At 43.7% G+C, this 13,844-nt stretch overlaps 1 protein-coding gene across 1 annotated transcript in view; it reads right to left on the bottom strand.

Moving 5' to 3' along the window:
- RNF150 (ring finger protein 150) overlaps positions 1 to 13,844 on the bottom strand; it is a 171,535-nt gene that overhangs the window by 42,235 nt on the left and 115,456 nt on the right. The window contains exon 6 of the mRNA XM_023752835.1: positions 2,284 to 2,380. Within this exon, the coding sequence (XP_023608603.1) occupies positions 2,284 to 2,380 (97 nt within the window). The remainder of the gene's footprint in view (positions 1 to 2,283; positions 2,381 to 13,844) is intronic.

A 13,844-nucleotide genomic window follows, 5' to 3' on the forward strand; every position in this document is an offset into this window, starting at 1 on the left:
TCTTTGGCATGATTTAGGCATGGTGCTACTCAGTGATGGAGGATAGAGTGGAAACAACAACCAAAATTTTCCCCAGATCCAGACTTCAGTATCAACCACCAGGACAAAAACAGAGAAGTCTCAGGAAGGCACGGGGGCAGGGCGAGGGGGGAGTCATATGCCTCGGTGCTGCTGAGAAGTAGCGTAATCCACGTGCCTTCCCCATGGAGGATGTTCTGTTCTCTGGGGCGAGCTCGGATGGGTGTCACGTTCCTGTTCGCCTGGCCTTTAAGAATCCTTGGCAAAACCCAAAAGATGCTACCAATGTTTATTTTTCCAGAAGCTAAGCATGCTAAGTAAAATCCTACCCCCGTATAAAGCCTGGCCAGAAGGCCCACCTGCTAAAAGTCACAATGCTAAACGTTTTGTTAATAAGCCAAATGGCCACCCAATACTTCTCTTTTAAAAACAATGAATAGCTGTATTCTCCACTCATTTACAAGTAGCTTCTGGAGAAGTTGAACCTCCCCAGGAAAAGTCTGGAGTCAAAGTTATTTAGTACAAAATTTGGCTTCATGGTTCTGAAGAAGGAGTATTGGAATCGACCCTTAGGAGCTCTGAAAGTATCCTGAGCAATAGGAGCGAGGTCAAGTGATGTGACGCTCTCTAATTGTGAGTACGTATTCTTTTTTTTAAAAAATATATTTTATTGACTTTTTACAGAGAGGAAGGGAGAGGAATAGAGAGTTGGAAACATTGATGAGAGAGAAACATCGATCAGCTGCCTCCTGCACACCCTCCTACTGGGGATGTGCCTGCAACCAAGGTACATGCCCTTGACTGGAATCGAACCTGGGACCTTTCAGTCTGCAGGCCGACGCTCTATCCACTGAGCCAAACCAGTCAGGGCGTGAGTACGGATTCTAAAGGTGTCAGAGACCAAAGACACACGTACACACATGCAAGCACACATATGCATACATTCCCCCCTCCCTTGTAAGAACCAGTTATGGCCAGGAGTGTTTAAAGTGCAAGCATTGAGATGAATTTCTAAGTCACCAGCATCTGGTAGAGATGCTGGGTGTTAACTAATGTTTCATGTTCACAGTAATTGATTTTCACCTTGACTACATTATGCATTTACAACCCTGGTCTGAGAATTTAATGCATTGCCTTTCAAAATCTAATTCAAAGATACAGTCACACCAGCTGATTTGTTTCTGGTGCATCAACCGTGAAAACCGGCACTCAGCTGGCACAGAGGCAGCTGGTCCAGGGGAGAAACTTCAGCCAATGCATAGCCTCCTAAGGCCTCAGGTGTGCCCTCTCCAGCAGAGTCCCTCTGATAGTCCTAAATAATGAGCCGTCAGCATTAAAGAAAACCTTTGATATCTGACCTGCTCCTTCCTCCTCCAGTGACATCTTGGGACCATTAACATTCTCTTTGTTCTCTGCCATTACTGAGGAGTGACAACAGGGAGGTTGCAGTACCGTGCAAGGGAGGGGGAGGCCGGTTTCTGCATCCTGCTTGTCTAGCTCCTTCTAGCCAGTGCCTGTGTTTTTCTGACATCGCTCTGTGCAGCCCTCAGATTGGGTGGCCTGGCTGGCTTCCTGCCCTCACATGGTAGCTGCTGTCTCACCAACCACCAGTCTGTGGGCTTCACTTGCCATGGGCCTGGGAAAGTCTTTCCCTGGAGTGTCAAGCCAGCCAGCTGGTGGGATTCTCTTTGCACTGGCAGAGAGATTCGATTTTATACAACCTGTAACGGAGGCACCAGCTGGAGGGTCACACTAGAATGAAGTGGTTCTGGCTCTGGCGTCCTGCTCGCTCAAGGTCTCCACAGATCTGAGTTCAGCAGCGGCTCTGAGCTAGGGTCCCAGCAGCTGTTCTCCCCGCCCAGTGTTGGGAAGGGCTCGTTTCCTCTGAAAGCTAGGGGCCTGGGGCACGATCAGACAATGTGGCCTGCAGACCTCTCTGTGATGACAGCGCAGGGGCCATGACACAAGAGGAAATCAATGCACAACTGGCCCATGGGGCGTCCGCTGGTGTCCCGCCTGCATCTACTCACTGCAGCCTGGAGGAGAAGCTGCACAAGCAGCACCTGGACTCGCAGACACAGACAATGGACATGGGGAGAAGGCCAAGTGTTCTCAGACATGGGCATTCCCTTCGGGCCTCATCGGATGACGCCCAGGCTATGGGGTTGAGGGGACAGAGGAAAGCCAGGTGTGACGTGTTCTCCCTGCTCCGGGGGTAATGCAGAAAGACAGACATGACGAGGCTGTAGGCTGTGCTGTGCTTACCGGGATCCCTAGGGCTTTAAGAATGTTCATCTTGCACATGGGGCAGGTGCGATGGTCTAGGAGCCAGGGGTCAACACAGGACTTGTGGAAAAGATGCCTGCAATGAGAACCATACAGCTTAGAGCGGCGGCAACTGCAGAGACCCCCTAGTCCAGTAGGGCCCAGATGCTTCTCCAAAGTCACTCAGCTGCTCAGTGGCAGAGCCAAGACTCGAACCTCCGTCTCCTAACACCTGGACCAATGTGTGTCCTGTCATCCCCTACGGCGGTGCAAACTCTGTCTGGATCCCAGGCGTGTCCTACAGGCCTCCCAGTTTCAGAAAGTGTAGAAACAGAGAGAAGCTTCTCTCTCTTAATAGGAAACATGTTTACTGGAAAGAACACAAGGGGAGAAACTCGAACTGGCCTTTCAGGGTAACCTGATAGATACTACGTTTGCAGAATTCCAGAATTTCTTTTCCCACGGTCAGAAGACAACTGCAAAATGAAGGCTCCTTTCCATTAATATTTGGGGGTCTGACATAAAGGGCAGAGGAGATCCCGGAAGCATTTAACAACACAAATGACCTTTTTAGTTGTTAAGGCTGCCGGTTGTCAAGTCAGAAGCCAGAGTGAAAGGGGCGGTAACCTTTCCTGTTTGGACAGCTGACATTTGTGCTCAACCCCACTCCATCCCTGGGTGCCAGGTTCTCTGAGCTTTCATCTGGGGGCAGGCTAAGGGGGCATTTGGTAGATGTGGGAGGGCGCCAACTGAACTGCCTCTCCACTTGGCTCTCGGAGTCACTCTGTCAGACACTGTTGGAGTCAGAAGCTTGTTTTCTCACTCACAAGATCCAGATCACGGGCAGAAGCAGTCAGAAGTGCCTGCCTGGGGCAAGAAGAGAGAGAACTGTCTGTCTTAAGGGTGAGGGCTTTCTTAGGACAGTGCCTCCATGCCTGACCCTCTCTCCTCGGGATGCCCTAAACCTGGAGTACTCCCACTCTCTCTTCTCATCTCTCATTCTAACAGTTCTCACAATGTTCTTTGTGTTAGACGGCTTTAGGCCAAGTGCTTAAAAAGTCCTCCCTGCCTCAAATTAGAGAATTGTGCAGGAAAGGGCTGCCTTTTAAATTGAACTTGGGAAGTAGCCATGTGCCAAGGATGAGATTAGCTGTATAGAGGATGTCTTCAGATTGGTGATTAGAAAAAAGGAGAGTGACAACTTGGATGTGTCATTGTGTTTGCAGATTACTGTTTAGAATGCCCTGCAGATTCGCTGCTTAGGAGGCATGTATCTCATTCATTCATTCTCTCACCCACACCTTCGTCCAACAAGTAGTGTCTGCCAAGAACTGTGCTCATCACTGGGAGTCGGCATGATAGAGATTTGGCCCCTTCCCTTAGGGCAGTGATGGCGAACCTATGACACGCGTGTCAGAGGTGACATGTGAACTCATTTTTCTTTGTTAAATGGCATTTAAATATATAAAGTAAATGTCAAAAATATAAATCTTTGTTTTACTATGGTTGCAAATATCAAAAAATTTCTATATGTCACACGGCACCAGAGTTAAGTTAGGGTTTTTCAAAATGCTGACACGCCGAGCTCAAAAGGTTCACCATCACTGCCTTAGGGAATATAACAGGAGAGGCAGACATTAATAAAATAATAATATAAAATAAACTGCTTAATGACACCAGTGGTAAGTACCACATTAGAAGAACAGGAGTGGGGAAGGATTTATAACAAGGAGAGTTTCCCGATGAAGTGCCAAAGCTAAGACTGGAGGGCTGCATAGACATCCACGTGAAGGGGAGGGGAGAGGAAGGAGGACATTCTAAGCAGAACCACTGGCTGGACAAAAGCCCTGAGCTGGGCACTGGAAGAAGTGGTCCCAGCACAGTGAGGGAGGGGCTGAGGCTGGATAGAGTCCTGCCTGCACAACCACCCCTCTCCCCAAGAAATACCTCTCTCCCCACGTTCAGGCTCTACCTTCAGGAAACAAGTTCCTAATCTGACTTTGCTCACCACCTGGTGTTCCTCCTGGGAACCAAGTAAAACATTCTGGCCCCTTTGACTGGCCCTGGGAGGCAGGCTCTGCATTGTCTCCTGAACACAGACTGGAGTGGGAATGAGGGCAGGCCCCCTCATTAGCTGTTGTAGCTTAAAGAAGTCACTTAATATCTCCAAGTCTCATCTGCCTCATCTGTAAGATGAAGATCTACTACTCACATGGAGAAGCCTTCCCTGAGTGTCCAGTTCACCGAAGTGAGTACTTCCTCCCTAGCACTCTGAGTGATTTCTTTCCATGCACTGGTCTTACAGCTTCTGTGATGGTTAGGGTTAGTGCTATGTGTCAACTGGGCCAGGCTATTCAACCAAACACTAATCTAAGATATTCTGTAACTATGATTAATATGTATAATCAGTTGCCTTTAAATAAAGGAGATTATCCCAAACAATCTAGGTGGGCCTATTCTAATCTGTTGAAAAGTTTTAAGAGCAAACCCTTTTTAAGAGAAGACATTCTGGCTGAAGGAGGCATAATTAATAGCTGCTCAGTTTTCAGCCTGTAGGCCTGCGCTGCAGATTTCAGACTTGCCAGCCCCTACAATCACATAAGCCAACTCCTTGAAAATATATAGTGGGATATAATGTTTGGCATCCTGACTGATGCATCCCCCAATGAGATTACCTCCATGAGAGCAAAACCCCCCTTCGCCTGATTGACTGTTGTATCCCAGCATTGAGAATAGTTCCTGGCACACAGATAAGAAATACTTGCTGCATTAGTGGGTATTTATCAAAGGCCCTGGCACTCCTCACTGCCTGCACATGGTCAGGTCACCCAGTCCCATGGACCCACTCTTCCTAAAAATCTTTCACATTCATTGCTTTGCTTTTCTCAGTGCTGTTCCCTCATTCACAATCTCATGACCTTTTTTTCTGTATTATTCCACTAACATCCAAACTGGTCTCCATGCCACCAGTCTTTCCCTGCTCTCTTCATCCCACTCTTCCTTGCCAGATTTATCTTTTTAAAATAAAGTATGAGTTACGTCACCCCCTTGTTCCATTCTGTTCTGTGCTAGGAGCTGGGTATGAATTTGAATAAGACAAGGTCCCTCCTTCAAGGCAGTGCTACAGCCCTTCAGTGGCTCCCTGGGAACTAAAACGCCAAGGCCATTGAGAGGTCACTCCTGGATTCATTTTCTGGCTGTTTGATCTTAGGCACATCTTAGCTCTCCAAGACTCAGACTCTCATTGGTAAAATTTTATCTTCTAGGTATGGAGTTTACAAGTGAATAAGTGTGAGTGTGTATGAGTGTGTGTGTGTGTGTGTGTGTGTGTGTGTGTGTGTGTGTGTGTGTGTGTTAGAGAGAGAGAGAAAGAGACAGAGGGAGAGAGAGAGAAAGAGAGGGAATAAATAATGCTCACAAAGCTTAAATCATAAGTCTTGGCCCTCCTTAATTGTAAACTACCATTAATCTTATCAATACTACTACTGCATCTTGTTATTTATTTACTAGAGGCCTGATGCATGAAATTCATGCAAGGGCCTTGGCCCTCGTCACCCCGGCTGCCTTGGCCGGCCCTCACAGCCCCGGCTTTGCCCAGAAAGTTGTCCGGATGGTCGTTCTGCTGTTCGGTCTAATTAGCATATTAGCTCTCTCTCTCTCTCTCTCTCTCTCTCTCTCTCTCTCTCTCTCTCTCTCTATATATATATATATATATATATATTTAAATTCTCACCTGAGAATATTTTTCCATTGATTTTTAGAGAGAGTGGAAGAGAGAGGGAGAGACAGAGAGAAACATTGATGTGAGAGAAACACATCGATTGGTTGCCTCCTGCACACGCCCTGACCAGGGCCCTGGCTGGCAAGGAGCCTGCAATTGAGGTATGTGCCCTTGACTGGAATCAAACCCAGGACTGTTCAGTCCGCAGGCCAATGCTCTATTCACTGAGCCAAACCGGCTAGGGCTGCATCTTGTTTTTAGATGTTATTACTCTGTACTCTACTTTCAGAATGAACTTACCAAGGTTGAATGCAAGTAACTCAAAATTTTAAAAAAATCACAGGAGGAACTAAGGACAAAAAAAGTGCTGAAATGACTCATAGGGTGATCATGCTGATCATTAACTAATATTTCTAGCATATTTTTTGTTAACCATCAAATATGAAGATATATCCTTATAATTGGATTGCAACCCCCCACCCCCAAATGGAAAGAAAAATAGAAGTCACTTGACTAAATAAATAAACAAAAGAACAGGGGAAGACTCTGGAATTTAGTGCAATGCACCCCCAGATTAGTAAACATCTGTAAGGCAAAGTCAATCTCAACTCTTCCTATTTGTGCAATTCTCAGTAGAGCACTGTCCCTTCCCCCGTTTTATCAAAAGCTGGGTGAGGAAATACATCAGAGGAACAAAAGGACAAGATATTCTATCTCTTAACAATCCCAACAAATTGGAAGTACAACAGGGGGTTGATCAAACTCTTCTCCTTCCTAATTCACCGAAGAGAAGCAAACGTTTAGAAAGTGTTCTTCAAACACCTCACAAAACATGATGTCTACAGCTGCATAATGATGCCGAGAGGATGATGAATAATAAAATCAGGTCTCACAGTTTTAGCAGCACTGAACACCCAGTTTGACCCATTTCGCCATCTATTGATTCTTGTTTTCTCTTGTCCTTTCACCTGTATGTGTAAATCCCACCCCAATTGAATGACAATTTTTTTCTCCATGTGGAGGAGGAAGGGCTGTTCTGGCCGTTCCATCTCATTCCCTTTTGCAGGCTATGAACGCCCGCCCCCCCTCCCCCCTGCCATTGAGATCAGGGTCCCTGGCTTTCCTTTTGGCATCAATGAAAGCTGTTTCATTCCCCTTGGTGAAATGGCCATCAAAGAACGTGATGATGAACTTTGTGTCGCTAAGTGATTCCCTTCCATACTGTCTCATCTTTCTCTGTCCCCTCTGCAGACCGTCCTTACAGTGATCACCGCGTTGTGTTCTGGGCTCGGTGTGAATCAGGCCAGTTAAGCAGGTACAGCCCCTCCTGCCATAAACTCCTTCCAACTCCTTCCGCTGTGGGGGCGACTCTGCCATTGGGCTTGGTCTGAAGTGTTTGGACCAATTATGAGACACTGCATTTCCTGGATTCCCTCTTTTTAGGTTACATAAACATTGTTTAAAAGAAAAAGAAAAAGAAGAAAAGGAAAGGGGAAAAAGAGCTGTCACACAGAACCAGTAGTGACCATATTCTGGCTGCTGCTGTAAACATAATTACGTTGTTTAGGCAAGCTAAGAGGCTATGCTAGCAGGTGCGCCTGCTGGAGGGGGAAAAAGAATGCACCACAGTGAATCGCTGCTCACCTCTAGCACAAGCACCGCCTCTGTGAGGAAGGAGGGTGTTTTCAGGCCCATAATAACAAGCTTGGACTCACTATGGAGAAAGTGAAATCCTTAAGGCTGGGCTAGATTGAAGTTGGTGTGCATGGGGTCCTTAGACATTTGGCTTTGAGGGAGATGGGAGTTTCTGAGGCAGATTTTTAGCCAAAACCATTATTTCCAGAGAGTTGAGAGCACAGCAGAACACCCTTATGGGGCAGGGGGAGGGTGGGGCCAAGGTGTCAGAGCCACAGCCAGTGGTACAGTGGAAAGACCAGCTCAGAAGTCAGAAAACATGGCTTTGCTTTGGGCCCTGTGACCAATCTCTCTGAATTAAGTTGTTTTTTTAAAAAATTAAAATAATGAGGCATTAATGATACCTACTCTATCTATATTATAGATATAATATATATATAAAATTATATATAATTGTGATACCAATTAGCTATTATATGCAAAAGAGCTTTGTAAAAATAGAGTGCTTTTCAAAGTTAAAAATCTATATATCTAAATAAAAGCCTAATATGCAAATTGTCCCCTCGGAAGTTCGACTGGGAGACCAAGAGTTCGATCGCTCACTATGATGTGTGCTGACCACCAGGGGGCGGCACGGAACAAAGGAAGGTCCCAGCTGGCAGCTGGGGAAGGAAGGCCCTGGCTGGCAGCCAGAAGGCTCCGATCGGCCCTGATCGCCGGCCAGGCCTAGGGACCCTACCTGTGCATGAATTTCATGCACCAGGCCTCTAGTATTTTAATAAAGAGCCACTTCTTTCAATCCATAGTATTGGATTTAAATAGCAGTAAGGAAAAACCAACATAACTTAAAAAACTAAGACAATGCATCAGATCCTCCTGCTACTAAACTGTGTTTCTTTTTTTAGCTATAGTGGACGAAATCGATCCTTGGGGAACGCAAGTTCCGAGGGCACTGCTGAACCCTCCTTTCATAGCCAGTGTCACTCGCGCCTCTGGTCTCTGGCGGAGGGAGACTCCGTGCTGAAAACTTGACCCTGGTCTAATTATATCACTTGGCTGGGGCAGCAAAGCTGGTTGGCATTCCTCCCGTCTGTCTAGTTGATGAATATAACCAGGGATCAGGACATTTGAAGTCAGAATGCCATATTTAACAAGGTTATTGCAGTCCGAGACTTCTTTCCTAGGGCGGCATTTGCTCTGTTGCAGACGACAGAAAGTAACACATCAGACATCATTTATCAGCCCTGCCATCTCCTTTTATGTGTCCTTCTTTCATCCCCGACATCCAGTGATGTACCTAATGTCTGGCTGGGTACACATGCAGATCCAAAGTAATCAAAGAAAAATGATTAGAAAATACCATCAGCACACTTTGAACTTAAAATTTATGTAATTTTGACTAAGGCACAATGCAATCTTTTTTTTTTTTAAGTTCAAAGTATAGCTTCTTTGGTACTTAAAATTTTTCCCCCATTATTTTAAATGTAGTTATAAAAATTGCTTAAATCTTAAGAAAGCTCCATGACTGTAGTGTACATACTATTCAGATGAAGATATAGTTTCCCCAGAGACCTCTCCTCCCCCTCACCTGTCAGTACCCACTCTCTGCCATGTACCCACCATTATGGCTTCTGTCAGCATAGATGAGCTTTGTTTGTATTGAATTTCATATAAATGGGATCATAAAGTATATTCTTTTTTTTTTTTGGCCTGGGTTTCTTTTGCTCAACATAATGTTTTCAGGTTCATATGTGCTCTAATGTATACTTATTAATATACATTGTTATTTAATGCTGAGTGATATTCCATTGCATATATGTGCCCCAATTTGTTTATACCTTTTTCTGTTGTTAGACATTTGGGTTGTTTTCCTTTTGGGCTATTATGAATAAATGTACTATGACAACTCTTGTGCAAGTCTTTCTGTGAACGTAGCATTCATTTTTCCTGGGTACATATCCAAGAGTGCAACTGCTAGGATAGATGGGTAGTATGTGTTTAACTTTAGTAGAAACTGTCAAATTTCCAAAGCAGTTGTGCCATTTTAAACTCCCACCACGTTACATAACTTTTAACTTGGCAGCGTATGTTAAGTTATGTTCCTGAAAGTGTGAGTCTTATAAATAATGGTTTTTATAAACAATGACTATTGAGTGGAATGCTTCACACCAATATAAATTTCAGATACATTTTAAAAAATGTAGTTAACCAATGTTTGTTTGTTTTTTAATTTCTTGATAGGGAACCATAGAGAGGAAAAAATAAAAATGAACAAAGATAAAATTCATATATTTTATCTTTTTTACTGTTAATCAAAAAGCATTATCAAAACAAAGTAAAATATTTAAAAGAGAAAACACTATTTACTGAAAATATCAAAATTTTAAAATAGTTAATATCACCTTTTATCAATTCTAGGCCATCCCATTCTCCATCCCCATTTTAACATCTCTAAAATTGGCAAGCATCTTTTTTTTTTATTGATTAAGGTATTACAAGCATCTTATAGACAATGAAAATTTAGATTAGATATATGAAGAGCCTGTTAGTCAACAGTAATATCTCAAAGAAATAAAAAACATGGGAATTAAAACTAGTGCTACCTTGCCTGGCTGGTGTGGCTCAGTGGTTGAGCATTGGTCCATTACCCAGGAGATCACGGTTTGATTCCAGGTCAGGACACAAGCCCGGGTTTCAGGCTCCATCCTCAGTAGAGGTCGTGTAGAAGGCAGCCAATAGATTTTTCTCTCTCATGGAGGTTTCTCTCTATCCCTCTCCCTCTCTCTAGAATATATATATGTATATATACTAGAATATATATATGTATATTCTAGAATACACACACACACACACACACACACACACACACACACACACACTAGAGGCCTGGTGCATGAAATTCGTGCACTGGTGGGGGGGGGGTCCCTCAGCCCAGCCTGCACCCTCTCCAATCTGGGACCCCTCAGGGGATGTCCGACTGCCGGTTTAGGCCTGATCCCACAGGGCCTGGCAGTCGGACATCCCTCTCACAATCCGGGACTGCTGGCTCCCAACTGCTCGCCTGCCTGCTTGCCTGATTGCCCCTAACCACTTCTGCCTGCCAGCCTGATCAACGCCTAACTGCTCCCCTGCCAGCCCGATCGCCTCCAACTGCCCTCCCCTGCAGGCCCGGTCGCCCCCAACTCTTTATTATATAGGATATGCCTTTGGTTCTGAATGTCCATGGTAGTTCCTTAAAATAAAAAGAAAAAGAACTAGTGCTACCTTCATATTTGCCTATCAAATGAGAAGGATGTTTAAAATGGTTCTAGTTCAAGGTTCCAAAGTGACACTAATATAAGCATTCTCACACCCATTCAGTGGAGTGTGAACTGATACTATCTTTCAGGAAAGCAGTTGGACAAAACTTATGAAGGTCCTTTAAAATCATTTTTGACCCAGTAAGTTCACTTTTAGCAATGTATCCTAAGGGATATATACATAGGAAAATATATAAAAACAATTAAGGTAATGACTTTATAATGATGAAAACTGGAAGCAATTTAAATGCTGAACAATAGGAAGGCAGTTAACTGAACTCCAATCATGGGCTACTCTGCAACCACTAAGATATTTTAAAATAATTTCTAATTATAGAAAATGCTTACTTTTTAAAAAATATATTTTTATTGATTTCAGAGAGGAAGGGAGAGAGAAAGAGAGATAGAAACATCAATGGTGAGAGAGAATCATTGATTGGCTGCCTTCTGCACACCCCTGCGTTGGGGACTGAGCCAGCAACCCCAGGCATGTGCCCTGACCTGGAATCGAACTGTGACCTCCTGGTTCATAGGTCTCGATGCTCAACCACTAAGCCACGCCAGCTGGGCGAAAATGCTTACTTTTTTTTAAATGCTTACTTTTTAATGTTAAATAAGAAAGTAGAATAAAAATTGTGTTAATGTTCTGACTCTACAATGTTTAACAAATACATGGTATATATTTAACAATATACAATGTATAACAACATATATGGTATTTACATGTGTGCATTATAAAAAATGAACTAGACCAATATGAATAATAATTTCTTTCTCAGTGGTGAGATTATTTTATTTTTTGTTTACATCTTTATACTTTTCTCTATGTTCAAAATGTATTAGCCATGAAACCCTGAAAGTTATTTCAAAAATCACCTCTCTATATAAACAGAATGCCCAGTAATCTAACTTGCATAACATGGGCTTGAAAGCCTGAGTCAAACCTTATGAAAACCAGCCAACATTTATCACTGTTTTCAAAAAAAGGAACTTGGAAAAAAACCTGTTCCTAATCAAGATATGTCACAGGCACGCAGGGTGAAGTCAGGACAGACCATTTCTGTCCGGCTAGAAAGCGCTCCTTTATTTTCCACTTCACGAGTTATAGGACTCATCGTTGGCATCCTGATCACATTTCAGCATTTTGTAAATTTCTTTTACTCATAAAGAGGTTGGAATTTTCTCCCCACAAAGACATTCAGTTCATTTGACTCATCTAAAAATCAGACTGGTCCCTGGGGAAAACAGCTTCAGGGGCTAGTGTTTATTTTTAGTGCTTTCAGTAAAACTTGATTGTGATGCTTTGAGTTGTCCAATGTTAAAATGATGCCCATTTTTACATCAGATTATAATCCTTCTTTATGTTATGTTCTTTATAATCAGCGGTTCTCAACCTGTGGGTCACGACCCCTTTGGGGGTCGAACGACCCTTTCACAGGGGTCGCCTAAGACCACCGGAAAACACATATATAATTACATATTGTTTTTGTGATGAATCACTATGCTTTAATTATGTTCAATTTGTAACAATGAAAATACATCCTGCATATCATATATTTACACTACGATTCATAACTGTAGCAAAATTACAGTTATGAAGTAGCAACAAAAATAATTTTATGGTTGGGGGTCACCACAACATGAGGAACTGTATTAAAGGGTCACGGCATTAGGAAGGTTGAGAACCACTGTTTATAATGATCGTGCCATGTCTGGCAAGGAGAGTCTCTTGTCCCCCGCCCCCCAAAAGGGAAGTTTCCAGATAAATATCAAATCCAACTGAGAAGTCACCTTGGGTTATCATGAAAGGATCCAAGACATGGATCCTGCTTCAGAGTTTCAGGTGAGGCAGGTGAGGCTATGGCAGCTGTGGGTAAACTACGGCCCGCGGGCTGGATACGGCCCGTTTGAAATGAATAAAACTAAAAAAAAAAAGACCGTACCCTTTTATGTAATGATGTTTACTTTGAATTTATATTAGTTCACACAAACACTCCATCCATGCTTTTGTTCCGGCCCTCTGGTCCAGTTTAAGAACCCATTGTGGCCCTTGAGCCAAAAAGTTTGCCCACCCCTGGGCTACGGACTGCCCAGGTGGGTTTGTTGGAAGCACCCATGAGAACAAGGAAATGCTCCGGGACACACTGAACAAACAGCCTCTCAGGGGGGCCTATCGGACGCCAGCCACTCACTGGTGGACTGCTGTGCGCTCACCTGCATTAGCTCAGCACATCTCATTAACTTGATTTTAACGAGGCTGGGCCTTGGCAGGCAAGCCTGGAAGTCTTACCATACCTGCTTGTTCAGAAAGTTCTACAAATGGATCCCTTTACTGTTTGCCATGTCCTCTCTACTAGATGTCTCCCAGAGCTGCTTCTCTGGTGGAAGAAAATGTCACCTGTGTTTGGGGACAGGAGTTAATGGGTGCTTGCATTTGAGGAGTCAATTAATAATCAGGCTCATGTTAAAAATATACCTCAGTCACATCAACTGAAAAAGAAAAGTAGCTGGCTGTCTGATTGGTTAGATGGACAGGGATGATTTATGAATGTCTTTGTCAATTGTAGACACATGGTGGCTAACAGACCTTCAAAGAAACTAGAAGACCAAACTGGGCTTTGTCCTCAAAAAATTCCTTTTCCAAGTCTTCAGGCCTATCACTTTTAGGTGCTATCTGACTCAGATATTGAGATGTCATTAGGAATTCCTGTGCCAGTTAGGGTATCTATGACCCCAATTGGCACCTACAAGCTTCATTTGTCCTTTCACAGTTAATTTATACTGCAATTTAACGGTAACCACTTATTCTGTTTTTGGTTTTTAGTCTGGAATATTACTGTGTTTAAATCTCTGTTTCATCTCTTACAGCAGGAATCCTGTTTAGATCTTTGTAAAATGTAGGCTTA

This window comes from Myotis lucifugus, unplaced genomic scaffold (genome assembly GCF_000147115.1).
Source record: "Myotis lucifugus unplaced genomic scaffold, Myoluc2.0 scaffold_1, whole genome shotgun sequence".
In the NCBI taxonomy this organism is placed as follows: Eukaryota; Metazoa; Chordata; class Mammalia; order Chiroptera; family Vespertilionidae; genus Myotis; species Myotis lucifugus.